The sequence below is a fragment of the Sporothrix schenckii genome (genome assembly GCF_000961545.1).
Source record: "Sporothrix schenckii 1099-18 chromosome Unknown Cont44, whole genome shotgun sequence".
In the NCBI taxonomy this organism is placed as follows: Eukaryota; Fungi; Ascomycota; class Sordariomycetes; order Ophiostomatales; family Ophiostomataceae; genus Sporothrix; species Sporothrix schenckii.
Genome location: NW_015971145.1, coordinates 1,787,407 through 1,799,727, shown reverse-complemented (window position 1 = coordinate 1,799,727; position 12,321 = coordinate 1,787,407). Strand labels below are relative to the sequence as shown.

General features: G+C 53.5%; 5 protein-coding genes across 5 annotated transcripts; 3 read left to right on the top strand and 2 right to left on the bottom strand.

The window, feature by feature from the left end:
- Positions 1 to 1,081: 1,081 nt before the first annotated feature.
- Positions 1,082 to 3,178, bottom strand: SPSK_08751 (ADA HAT complex component 1; the record flags this gene model as incomplete). The annotated part of the gene is made up of 1 exon (XM_016735339.1): positions 1,082 to 3,178. The coding sequence occupies one exon, from the start codon at positions 3,176 to 3,178 to the stop codon at positions 1,082 to 1,084; it is 2,097 nt and encodes a 698-aa protein (XP_016587306.1).
- A 697-nt stretch (positions 3,179 to 3,875) lies between these two features.
- On the top strand, positions 3,876 to 4,094 carry SPSK_10211 (uncharacterized protein; the record flags this gene model as incomplete). Its single annotated transcript, XM_016736756.1, has 1 exon — positions 3,876 to 4,094. The coding sequence occupies one exon, from the start codon at positions 3,876 to 3,878 to the stop codon at positions 4,092 to 4,094; it is 219 nt and encodes a 72-aa protein (XP_016587305.1).
- Positions 4,095 to 7,066: 2,972 nt separating this feature from the next.
- Positions 7,067 to 8,035, top strand: SPSK_09591 (uncharacterized protein; the record flags this gene model as incomplete). The annotated part of the gene is made up of 1 exon (XM_016736163.1): positions 7,067 to 8,035. One exon carries the CDS (start codon positions 7,067 to 7,069, stop codon positions 8,033 to 8,035), a length of 969 nt encoding a protein of 322 aa, XP_016587304.1.
- A 793-nt stretch (positions 8,036 to 8,828) lies between these two features.
- Positions 8,829 to 9,306, bottom strand: SPSK_09962 (vacuolar transporter chaperone 1; the record flags this gene model as incomplete). The annotated part of the gene is made up of 2 exons (XM_016736528.1): positions 8,829 to 9,184; positions 9,273 to 9,306. 2 exons carry the CDS (start codon positions 9,304 to 9,306, stop codon positions 8,829 to 8,831), a joined length of 390 nt encoding a protein of 129 aa, XP_016587303.1.
- Positions 9,307 to 10,516: 1,210 nt separating this feature from the next.
- On the top strand, positions 10,517 to 11,444 carry SPSK_09627 (dynein light chain; the record flags this gene model as incomplete). Its single annotated transcript, XM_016736199.1, has 4 exons — positions 10,517 to 10,540; positions 10,719 to 10,757; positions 10,914 to 10,988; positions 11,070 to 11,444. 4 exons carry the CDS (start codon positions 10,517 to 10,519, stop codon positions 11,442 to 11,444), a joined length of 513 nt encoding a protein of 170 aa, XP_016587302.1.
- Between the last annotated feature and the right edge of the window lie 877 nt (positions 11,445 to 12,321).

Sequence of the window (12,321 nt, the reverse complement as noted above, 5' to 3'; positions counted from 1 at the left end):
TGGTGACTCCATATATGAACGCAGTGACAGCATGTTTGATGTAACATATTTTCAATTTATAAATTGACATATTAATGTGAGGCAACATCTAGGCACAGAGAGAACTAGAAATCACCTACACAACCTATCCCATCACCGCGCCTATAGACGCCTTAGCACACTCTCCACAACATCCGTCTTTCTCCTTGGCCCCATCACCGACCTGCCAAGGTGTTGTGCAAAGGGTCCCCGTGGTTTCGGGCAAAGGGCAGAAGTTATATTCGGTGCACACAAAGCCGACTCCGCATTCCGACATTCACACGTGGACGCAAGGCATGGACAAATTTAAGACGTATTTGTATGGATGTTATGTTCAGATTCAAGTATGTACAGTTCGGTAGTAAAACATCTGCCCTGCAACGTAAAAGATAAATCGCAGACAGAAACACCGCTCTCGTCGCCCATCAACGAGGCTCGCCGTCTCGACAAAGGCTCTCGTTCGGCCTTGCACGCGGAGTGAACCGGCGCCTTCTTTCAGGCCTTCGGCATAACCAAAAAAGCTCCGGTATCGGGATCCGTACACGGTGCAGTCGCTTTCTCCTCATTTAAACAGAGAACAAAAGCACGCGGGAGACAAAAAAAAGTACATAATATCGAGGAAAAGACAGCGCGGAAAGAAGACAACGGAGAAAAAAAGGATACGTACGAAAACCGCAAACCCGAACCCGCCATCCCATGCGCTTGAAACCACAGACCCGAGAGATAACCGGAACCAATAAAACTAAATAGAAGACGAAAACAGAGAAAAGAGACCGCCGCCTTGCGTCACCGCGAGCAAGACGGTAAAAAATCAACCCATTTGTTTATCACTCTAATTTGATTGTAGCAGGGAGGAGGAAATTTGAAGGAAAAGGGGAAGAAAGGGTCATTGACACATAAAAGCCATATGTGCAGCAAGCGCGGTATAAAACAAAAAAAGCAAGCTGGTATTAAAAGCGTAGAAATGGAAAGCAAAGAGGGGTACAAGAAGGAAGAACGTGTGGTTGAGTGGGTGTGGGTGGGTGTGTAGGTGTGATGAGCAGGTGCTGTGGCAATAGACAGTCTAGTTACGTCTGCCCTTGCTGGACCCTTTCACGGGGCTCACAAAGGTGACATGTTTGGGGTCATCCTTCTTCAGCTTGACGCTGCCGCTGTGGCGGCGTAGAGGCCGAGGCGTGTTGTGCACGTGGTCTTCGTCCTCGTCGGTGTTGATCTCAGGTACTTCGGAGACGGAATCCATGTCGGTGTCAGAGGTCTCCGAAGCAGAACCATCGTCCGAGTCATCGTACTCGCCATCATCGCTGACAAGCGAAGGCGCGATGTTGCTAGCCGAATGGATAGGGCTGAGGTCGACATCCATCGCATCGCCGACCACACCCACCGCGACATAGTCGACGATCTGCCCACTGTACGGAATGTGGGCTGGGGTGGATGCGCCCTTGCTGCTGCTGGGCCGCGAAGCCACGGCACTCTTAGAGGCAGCCGATTGCGTCGGCCGCACGGGGGCACGCTTCACTGTCGACGGGTTTGGCGTTTCGGTATTCGGAGTGTTCAGGTCGAACTCGTCGTCTTCATCGGCGTACCAAGCCATGTCGTCAATGTCGGTGACCTCTTTCGCATCTTCCACCGACGCATCAAGGTTTCCTCCGAACTCCTTCTTTTCCAAGAAACGAGAAAGGAACGGCGTCTTATCCGAACCAACAAACGCAGCTGTAGCAGCCTTTGCCTTCTTGTTCTTCACCTGATTGCGGGCACCCGAGGCGGCCGTGGCAGTAGAGCACGACGCGTAGGACGAGTGAATGCGGTCCAGCACGGAGTTAGTAGCGTTGCTATCAGCGCGCGCCAGAGAATAAACATGACCGGGGAGAGCAGTGCTGCCAGGTGTGCCTAACACACCGGGGTTGACGGGAGTCGCAAAAGCGGACGCAGAGCAAGACGTAGAAGACGCGGACGCGATGGCTGAGGCAGCCGGCATAGCGATGCTCGCAGGGGCACCACTCTTGGGAGCAGCGGCGGCCGCAGTAGCATCGTTCTTTTTGGCCGACGCTGCCGCAGGAGATGCGCCGGAATCGACTTCGATGGGATGACCACAGTGAATGGCAGCCTCGTCATGGCTCTTGTAGTCGCGCTTGTGAGCGATACGGCAGTGGTTGATGAAGCCCTGTGTGCTAGAAAAGTTGTCACGGTGACAGTCGGTGCAGACCAGCTTCACGACTTTGCCATCAGAGCGCTTCAAAATGCAAGGGCCAGCCTTGTCCTTGGGCTGAGGGTAGCCACTAGACAGCGAGTGCAGTCTCTGACCAGAAACACCACGTGAGGCGCGCGCCTTGCTGGAGTCGGAGACGCTGTTCCTCGTCGGCCGCGCATCGGCGGTTGCACCGCCCTTGGAGGACCGAGCATGTGGTGCAAGGCCAGGCCAGTTGGGGAGCGGCCCATCAAAGACAGGGTCGGGAATGAGCCACTTGGCGTAATGACGCGCATACGGACCGTCGACAACACCGAACGGCGATGACCACTTCGGAACAGTAGCACCCGGCCTGGGACGCACAGCGGTACCACGACCGCTGGCAATGTCCAGCATTTGCGCGGGTGTCGGGCAATCCGTCGGGTAGGGGATAAGGTGGCATCTGCGCAACTGCTCGAGCGCAATCTGGCACTTGGCCATCTCTTGCTCGATGAGGCGCAGCTCATTGTGCTTGATCAAAATCTCCTGCGAAAACTGGAACTGCACGACATCCTTCACTGCCTCGATGTTGGCACCATCTCGTGTGGCCAGTGACACAGACAACGGAGGGGAGGGTGGTGAGGTCAGACGGTCTTGGGTGGTTGCGCTGTCCTGGGCCCCATACGTAGCTCGCTGCCAAGCAGCCTCACCACACTCGGTCTTTACGCGCTTCGTCGAAGAGAACAGCGCCTGCTGGTCGGCCGGGGGGTCGAACTCCATCGAGGGAGAGGGCGGCAGCATGGACTCGGCGTCCGATGCGCGCTTGCGTTTTGTCAGCGGCGCCGGCCGCCCCGGCGCGCCAGCAGCGGTAGCTGCGGACATCTCAGAAGCGTCATACGCGTTATATACAGCGCCGAAATAGTCTTCAGATGGTGGTGATACTGCCTCGGTAGTACTGTCGCATCCCCTTGGTTCAGACGACCAGAAACGAAACATCACCAAGGTGGTAGGGGAGAGGCGCGCCGCGCGAGAAAGGAGTGTCGATCGCCCGGCGAGGGTGGGTGATTAAAAAAATATATAAATGAAAAAAGGTCCAAAGACAAGAGAGAAAGAAAGACGGTCCAGTAAGAGTCAAAAAAAAGAAAGGCGCAAGGTCTTGTGTGTTGCGGTCGAGGCGGAAAGGACTGCTGACTGGTTGTCGAACTGAGTAGCCTTGGAACGTCGCAAGGCAGCCGCGTGGTGAGACAAGAACGCTGCGGCAAAGGTGTGAGAAGGAGAAAGGCAAGAAACGAGAAGCGTGACAGCAAGCGAAGGAGACCGAATCAAATAGGGTGGGGCGAATTGGCACCAAATAGCGTGTGATTGGCTGGCGATTGGGCGAAGGCAAGCTGACGTAACCGAGCAGGACGGACAAAGCGGGCCTATCGTATTTTGCAGACTGGAGCCTGGTTCGTTGCGGGAGAAGGAGTACCAGGGGGGGTGTGCGTTAGTGTGAGTGGAGAGTGGGTCAACTAGGACTTTTGGCTGTGCCGTGAGAACAGGGAGACTAGCAGGAGAAGGACAGAGCAAGGAATAAGGGGCAATAGCAGGCGGAACAGCGGGGGGAAGGCGCTGAGTGGTGTGCAATGCTGCTGGGCGTGGATGATGTGGCCGCTTCAGACCCAACGGAAACTGGGCACCAGCACAGCCTGGAATGCGCGGGAAGGTGCAACACTGCCAAAACTGGGCGGAAAGTGCGAACGAAGGACGGAGCCAGCACTGCAAAAAGGGGGAGATCGTGAGGGAGAAAGGAGGAAAAGTGAGCGGGAAAAGAGAGGAAAATGAGAAAAGCGACGAGGAAAGCGATCGTAACAGGCCCAAAAGCGAGATTTTGGTTGCTGAAGGCAAGGGAAAGTCGAAGCGCGAGCACTAGCAAAAGCCTCTGCGCAAAGTAAAGTCAGGAGAAGACAAGAAGTGTCGAGAAAGAGTCTGCAAAACGAAAATTTGCAGCTCTCGTCGAAGAAAAAAGCGTTGTTGTTTGTGTTGTCGCGGAAGACAATTCTGCGACGTCTGGAGATGGCGAGAAAAAGGAAGAAAAGGAAGAAAAACAGGACGTGAGAGCAAATGTGAGATAAAGGAGAAAGGGGGCGTTGTGTGGTGGGTGTGGGCGCTGGACGGTGGTGTTTTTGTTGTGTTCTAGGCGAGAAGGAGATGGAAACAGGCGGGACGGATTGCGAAATGAAAAGGAAGCAAGGAAACAAGGAGGCAGACAGAAGGGGTAACTGCGTTGGCGTTTGTAGCGCATGTGGCCTAGAGTTGAGGAGACTGTAACCCCAAGGCGACCAGTTCATGCGCCGTTTCCACGCCGATTTCCACTTGATGCCTGGGGGTCAGTGGAAGGAGCAAACCAAAAGCGCACGAATCCTGTTACGGTACTCCGTAGTGGGCAGGAGCCGGCGGCGAAATTCTAGGCAAAGGCAGGAGCAGCAACAGGGTGGTTTGGGACCAAACACCAGACTGGACGAGACAAGAAAGAACGGCGAAGACGACGCTGGGAGCAACAGGGCAGGACGTAAGGGGAGCGAGCGCTCAGAGTGGGAGCAACTGGGGAGGTGTGGGTCTAGCCAAGGGCGTCCCAAACACAACGCTAGGGAAGCTGTATTGGTGTGGGCCAGGCTTGGCCAGCGAGATACGAGAGACGAGGACAAGACACGGGGGGGAGAATGAGTGATATCGGTTTGTCTCATTACGCTTGCGGAATGGACAAACGAGAGAAGGATGGGCATATTTTGCGACGTAAGATGCAGTATCTCGCACTTGTGCGCATCCATTTGAACACGTTACGAGAGCATGAAAAAGCGTTCGTCATGAGTTATGTTTCTCCAAACATTGCAATACGCAAGGCCCCCAAGAATGACAGCATCCACTGCGACGGTCTTGAGATATGAAGATGGATCGGCAAGTCGCTGCCATGTGCACGTACTGGTACATCATAATGAGCGTCAAATACTGCAGTTTGGCAGCCCCATACGTACCTTCTACATTCGACTTGACGGTGCTGAGTAGCTTGTGGGCATAGTGCACTACTAGCGCATTATGCTCTGCTTCAGCACACTGCGCGCTAACCGACCACGCAAATCCCGCCCAAATGGAATCATCGACACATGCAAGCCTAAGCCTGGGAAGCTTGAGAGATGAGTCCAATATTGATTATGTCGTAACACCGAGGAGAGAAACACCCTTTGTTTTTTCTTGCTTCTTTGGAGGTCGCTGTTTTGTTTGTTGCTTTTGTTCCGTTTGTTCCGTAGCGGCCGTTCGCGTTATCGCGCCACGTCTTGCAATCTATTTCGTGCTGTAGTTTCCTTGCTGTTTAGCTCATTTAATTCCTTTTGTTTGCCCTTCTGCACGGCAGCAGGCCGTGTCTGCCCTGTGCCACTGTTTGATTGCAGCGAATCCACTGGGTGGGTATTCATGGGCTATTGCAGCTCCTTCCGCCCCAGTTTCAGCCTGGGTTAGCCGGGGTTTGCTCGCTAACAGAATACAGCCAGAGTGCTCATCTGCCCTCACCTTCCGGGCAAGGACTGCGTGTTCCCCGGTACCTCGCTATCTGCCGACCCCTGCCCAATAAACAGCAGGCATGGGTCCGAGGGTCGCTTTCTATTTGTGTTTGAGTTTGATGTTTCCTGACCTCTTTGGCCCCCTTCCTTCCTTGCAGTCACACAACAGCGGCCTGCAGCGAGGATTGGCGTCTAGAGGAGGAAGGAGCAAATAAAGAGTGTGCATGCGAATCGAATTTCTTCATGGAGCAAACGACGACAGACATTGGAGAGACGACCTCGACAAAATATACACATGCCCGATGCACGTGCCACGCTTGCTCGATCTCGAGCTGTCCATGATTCCACAGTGCAAGCCTCCACGCCATCACAACCGTCGAGCTAACATGAGAACTTGCATGGTGCTGACGATGCCCCAGCTTCATCTTGTCAAATATATGTCGTACTTCATTCACTGCGTATTTTATGGGCTTAAGCCACGAAGACGTAGAGAGGTGAGAGTCCTATCACACACTGGGTCTGGCCTCGCTGTATTGGCGTTCTGTTAGCTGGTCGAGTTGTACGCGGCGCAACGTCGGGTGCTGATACTCATGGCCGGCCTCACTGTTGAGCATCCCAGAGATAGCTGCTGCTGCGAAGTGATACAGTGAATGATAAGACCCCGTCCGAGAGCCACATAAAGGCGCAATACAAGGCGCTCTCGCCGTGAGTTTTGTTTGTTTGCAAGGCCAGAACGGCCGAGCTAAGCTCCGTTGGGCCGAAGGGGGTGCATGTACTGGATGTTGGCCCAGGGGCGTGCATATTCACCTGCCACTCATCCAAGGAACCAAAGAAACAAACGTCGTGGAATAAATACTCCAGTCAAATACATGCACGGCCGTTTTGCTTTCAAGAACGCACAGACCACCAGCAGATGCAGGAGAACAAAGCTCCAGAACACTACTTGGAGAAGGCGCGCTTGTGATTGGCTGCAGCTATTTGCTGCAACGGCAGGCACCGTTTTGTGGGGGAGTGCGAACATTGATTCTTACGATTTTTTTAGAGCCAGATTCGACCTCGTGCGGGACAACAACAACAAAGCATACGACGTGAAGACCCGACGTCACATCCATTGCCGCAGAGCGAAAGCAATCGGGTCATCCTGTCAGAAAATACGACTCGATAGAGTCGAGGCAGGCTCTTCCAATACGGGCATCACATTAAAACATACAGCCTCGAGGGGCTGCACTGACGCAGCCTTGTCCCGACCTCCTTGACAAACACATTTTACGTCCTGCCATTCAACGGCTCCGCAAAATCAGCAGCAGTATTGAACTTTGGCATCAACGACACACGGGAGCATCGAGTAATGGGGCCGAGCAAGAGACACGCAGCATCGGCGCCCTTCGGGCAGCAGCAGAACCAAAAAAAGCCGAAAACAGCACCTTCCAAGATCTTGAACACGCCCAGGGCAGCAAAGCCAACAACAAAGACAACTTCCAGCACGGTTATCCCGGCGACTCCAGGCGCAGCCGTAGACACAGGTTCGAAACGCAGCAGACAACAAACACCAACCAAAGAGCCCCAGTCAGAAAAACGGCAAAGAACGCCGCAGACAGCAGAGGCGGCACCCAAAGAGCGACCATCCAAACCACATTCGCAAAAGCAAGCGGCGCAACCCAGCACACTCCCCCTCGAGCCTCATGCCACCATATTGCGCGAGCTTGACCGCAAATACGATGTCCACACTCTCTCCGTCATCTCGTCATCGAAAATGGAGAAGCGCATCCAGGCAGTCCTCAACCACCTTGCAGATCGACCGATCGCTCATACCACAAAAGAACGAGGAGCATCGCCACCAACAACCCGGCCGGGCGTTGTGCTCCTACATAGCCGAGTCCTTGATTCCAACAAGCTCATCTCCATTGCCGAGATTGTCAAGCAGCGTGTGCGGGAAGGCTACTATTCTCGGGGAGCGGAAGGCGCGGGCGCTACGGCGGCGTCCAAGAAGCAGGGAAAGAAGGGTTCAAAACTTTCAAAGACGTCATGGTATCAATACAACCGGATCTACGATGTTGTGTCTGCACCCGGCGCAGCAGACACCACACCCGGCACGGGAGATGACGAGGATGACGACTTTGCACCTATGATGCACAGGTTCACAGAAGCCATGTCGGGAAAGAAAGCCTTGCAGGGGCGGGCAAATATCACAACCTACATGAGCATTGTCCTGTCACGGACTCCCATCGCGGAACTGCAGAAGAACCCAGAAATATCTGTCCAGGCCAGCACTGACCCTTTGGAGGTTGAGTTCGAGCAGTGGATGGCCAGGACTTAATCGCAGAGGGACGCGGGTAGTGACTATGGTGTTGACTCCAAAGTGACATATGGCAGGGTTGCGGGTGATCTTGGGAAAACATGCATGGCACGGAAATTGAGGTTATAGAGCAAGCTTATATTATGATACCCTGGATTTTCACGATTTAATTCTAGAAAGCTTTTATTATATTTTATTTCGTTTAATTTTGCTTTGTTTATTCTTCGATTCCAGGCTTATTTTTTTTATAATATAAAAAAAAGTCACCCAAAAAAAAACCCTTCACGCAGAAAAATAAACAAAAAAGACAATATTTGTTTCACCATCGGTATCATACGAAGCTTAATTCTACGAATTTCATTCGAGCATGAACAACTTGCGTGACTTGTTATAAAAGTAAAATACATGGTGTAAACAAATGCCAATCACGATTAACATAAGCCACGAAAGTACTCCGTACAGGGTCATCAATCTGTCCGTCGATCACAGTATCCTGCTGCTCACGTAAATCCAATCCCAAGTAACCAAAAAGTAAATGCTAGATATGCAATGCAGTCTGTATCGTCCATCCATTCCTGTTCGTCCCCAGTAGTTTGTGAATTACTGTGATTCTGCTCCTGTAAACATGTCACGCCCTCCTCGGATCCAGGAGTGACGTGCAGCTCCATCCTTTCACACTTGGATCCGTCACCCTGATGCAGGCGACGCGAAAGCCGAGCTCATGTTTGCATTTCAAGCCGAAGGAAAGAAATAGCCGCGACTACTTCCGGTGGACTTCTCTTCATCCGCTTCTTCCCACTACTGCATAACCGTTTTATGGGTTGCCGCCAGTCGAGGAGTAGACGATGCGCAGGACAAAGTTGACAACAATGGCCAGCACCAGGATGACGGCCAGGAACGTGGGACCAAAGCGGTCGTCGAAACCGGCCTGGCCGCGCCGCCGTATCGACTTGGCACGCCAGTGGTAGGTGAAGAGCGCATACAGCATGGTCACGAGGGCGACACCCGTAAACAAAAAGGCGGAAATGAACGCCGGACGGTCACCAAAGTTGAGCATGCCAATGGCGAGGGCGCCGAGGATGACGGTGAAGTTCATCCATGACAGGAACGTGCGCTCGTTGGCGAAGAATACCTTGGGTTCGACGCGCGTCGGGAGAGCGATACGCTTGCCTGAAGAGGGGCCACGAGAATCAGCCAGCGTGTTCCAGGGAGCAGGCGAAAGAGGGAGGCAGAAAGGAAGAGCTCTTTGATGGCTTACCTGGGGCAGTCTGGAGAAGAGGCTGGCTGGACATTGTGGCGGATGGCGCGAGAGGCGACGAGGAAGGCGAGTATCTCTGAAAAAGACGGTCGATGATAAAACAAGTACGAGAGAAGAATTGAGTCTTGCGAAGTCGGTTGTTCGGAAGCGAGGGCGACAAAGGGAAATGGGCGTCGAGATGCTAGGGACGAGGAGGGAATGGCGATCGTATCCAGAAGCGAAAAAAAAGCAACAGAGCGATCTGGTCTGCTTATCGCGGTCCGATAGCAGCTAGAGGGAGAAAAAAGTGTACAAAGTATAGTCGTGGAAAGAAGAAGCTGATTTGCCTGCAAGAGATGCCCGTGATGACGAAGAGAGGGCCACGGAAAGATCACAATCTTTGATGGAAACAAGAAAAGTGTACGAAGTAGAAGGACAAAAGACGAGGGAATTCGGCAACGGGACACTAGTTTCAATTGCAGAGCCTGGCGATGCGAGAAATATCCAGGTATTGCTATGGAGCTTGTACGGCGGGCAGAAGCTGCCGCAAAAGACCACCAAAGGAGGCCAGGCTTGAGCTGTGTGTTTGCACTGTGGGAGCTTACACGAGGATTCTTTGGGGGGTCCACGCAGCCCGGAGTGCACGTGGGCCATTTGATTGGCCAGGATTCACTGTAGCAACCGGAACCGGATATCACGTGCCCGCTCTCGAACCGTTTTTGCAGCCCTTGCCGTGCGCATGGAGAAACGGCCAATCAGAGCGTGGGTTCGACCTGTGCACCTACGACAAAATGATGCGTCCCTTGTCCTCTGGTCCTAAGTCGCAGGCAGAGCAAGGAAGGGAGCACCGGAACGGCAAGCACGATCTGATCCAAACACCGCGAATTGCAGGCCAAAGCGCTCTCTTTGGCATCCACAGTTCCCCTTTTATGTGTTATGTAAGATGGAAAGGTGTGCAAGCCGCCCCCACTGGCTGCAGCCTCGTCCTTCCCACCCAGTCTTCCGTTTGCTGCACGCAGGCGCCACACCCAGCGCCAGCCTTGCCCCTCCCAAGTGCTTTGGATACCAATCCCGCTCCTTCACCGCCTTTGGGCAGGCAAGCAATCACAACCCCTGTCTGTCTTTGCTGACCATTCCTTGCTGCACAGCACTTTTTGTTTATTTACTCTGCAGCATCAAACATAGGACATTTTCTCTCGATCACGACCTCCTAACACCGCCCTTTCCAGTCTCCATCTCCCACCCACCATACCCCAACCGCAAGTATGGCCGATGCCACGTCAAACGCGGTACGTTTGTTGTGGACGCGAGTCGTAGCTCTGTCTCAAGATCCTCGCAGCACCCCTCGGCCCCTTTATGCGTCTGCGCCTAGATGGGGCCAGCCTCGTTCCCCAAGTTTTCGTTTTGCTTAGATTTTGCCATTACCATTGTAACCTCGACTAACGCGTCTGATTTCCGTGTTTCCAGCCCATCAAGCCGACTCGACTTAAGCAGATCACCGAGGATGTAAGTGAGCGGCCACATTCGTTCCCCCTGCCTTGTCCGACAGCGCCTTGTTTGCAGTACGGACCCTGATGCGACGGCTGGCAGCGACGCGATACACTGCGAATGTCGTAGCTAGAGAAAGGCATCACATCATGCTAACCTGGCCCTCAACGACAGGCTTGCCAGAGCGCCATCGGCTCTGCCGAGTTCTACGAGCACGAGAAGACAGAGAGCTGGAACACGACCATCATTGTACGTTGAAGAACCGGACCCCCCCTCGGTTGGACCGTCGAGTGGCATTCGAACTAGCTAATGCTCTTCCGCCTTCCCCAGAACTCTATCCTCAAGGCCCTGATCAGCGAATCGGCGACCGGCACCAGCGGCGCCCCGGCTTTCAAGTTCGCCGTCAACAGCACGATCGTGCAACACCTCGTCCCGACATCCCAGCTTAACAAGTCGCGGGGGACTGACACGGCCGCCGGCACCGACGACAGCTCGACCCACGTCTCGGGCAGCAAGCCGGCTGCCACGGGCACGGACGGCAAGCCGCACGTCGGCCGCCGCGGCATGCACAGCGCCCAGGCTGCGTACTGGAACGAGAAGACGGACGGCATGTGGACGTACAAGTACGACGGCGGCGAGGGCAAGGGCTTTGACATTATTGTCATGGTCCTGTGGATCGCTTACGACTCGGGCAACCGGGCGTAAAGAATCGCTGACAGGCTGGGAGGCCAAGAGGGGGTGTTGGCAGAGAGAAGGACAGAACGACGAAGGGAATGATCTATTCATGGAACGGGCCAATTCAATTTTTCTGTTGAAGTCTCAACAGCAGACATTTTTACGGGCAGGATATGCATCTTTCATTTATGATTTACCGTGTTGAATACACAACCACGTGGACAATTGGGCGTAGAGTTGTGGACAGGCCGCAGAGGAGACATGGACTCATAAGAAGCATAGATGGGAGACTACCGCGAGATGTTCAATGCCGTGTTGGCTTCCTCCGCTTGAGACGCTCGGTTGCTGGTTGTTGGTACACTCCGAACCCTTACTGGCCAGTTCCGTTGCCGGCTGGTGCTGCGCGGGTGATTAGATGATCACGGTTGTGTTGATCTGGCTGCCTGGGAATGCCATAAGGGCCGACGAGTTTTTATGTGAGAGTGGCGTGCATCGAAAGCTGACCACGACTAACGTGCATCCCGATTTCTTTTCGACCCCCTCACCTGATCAACGTCTCGTGGGCCCTGTACTAATCCACCAGACCCATTGTTTACATCATAGGCTGAGGGCGTGATTCTGTCCAACTTTCGGCGACAAGAAGGATCTGGAAGATGGAAGAGTTGGTTATGTTTGGCGAGCCCAGGCGAGTACTTTGTAGCTTTCTTTTCTGGACCTGATTCTCACTTCTAAGGGCTAAACTAAAATCCATTCTAATTATTGGCCAACGTCTTGTATGCCATTGCAGTCCAACGCCAATTGAAAGTCACGCGACGTGTTGTGCAAACGGTCTGGATTCAGTGTTGCAAGACAAGTTAGTATTCGGTCTAGACACGAGATGAGATGAACGTTGTAATTGAGCCTCGCT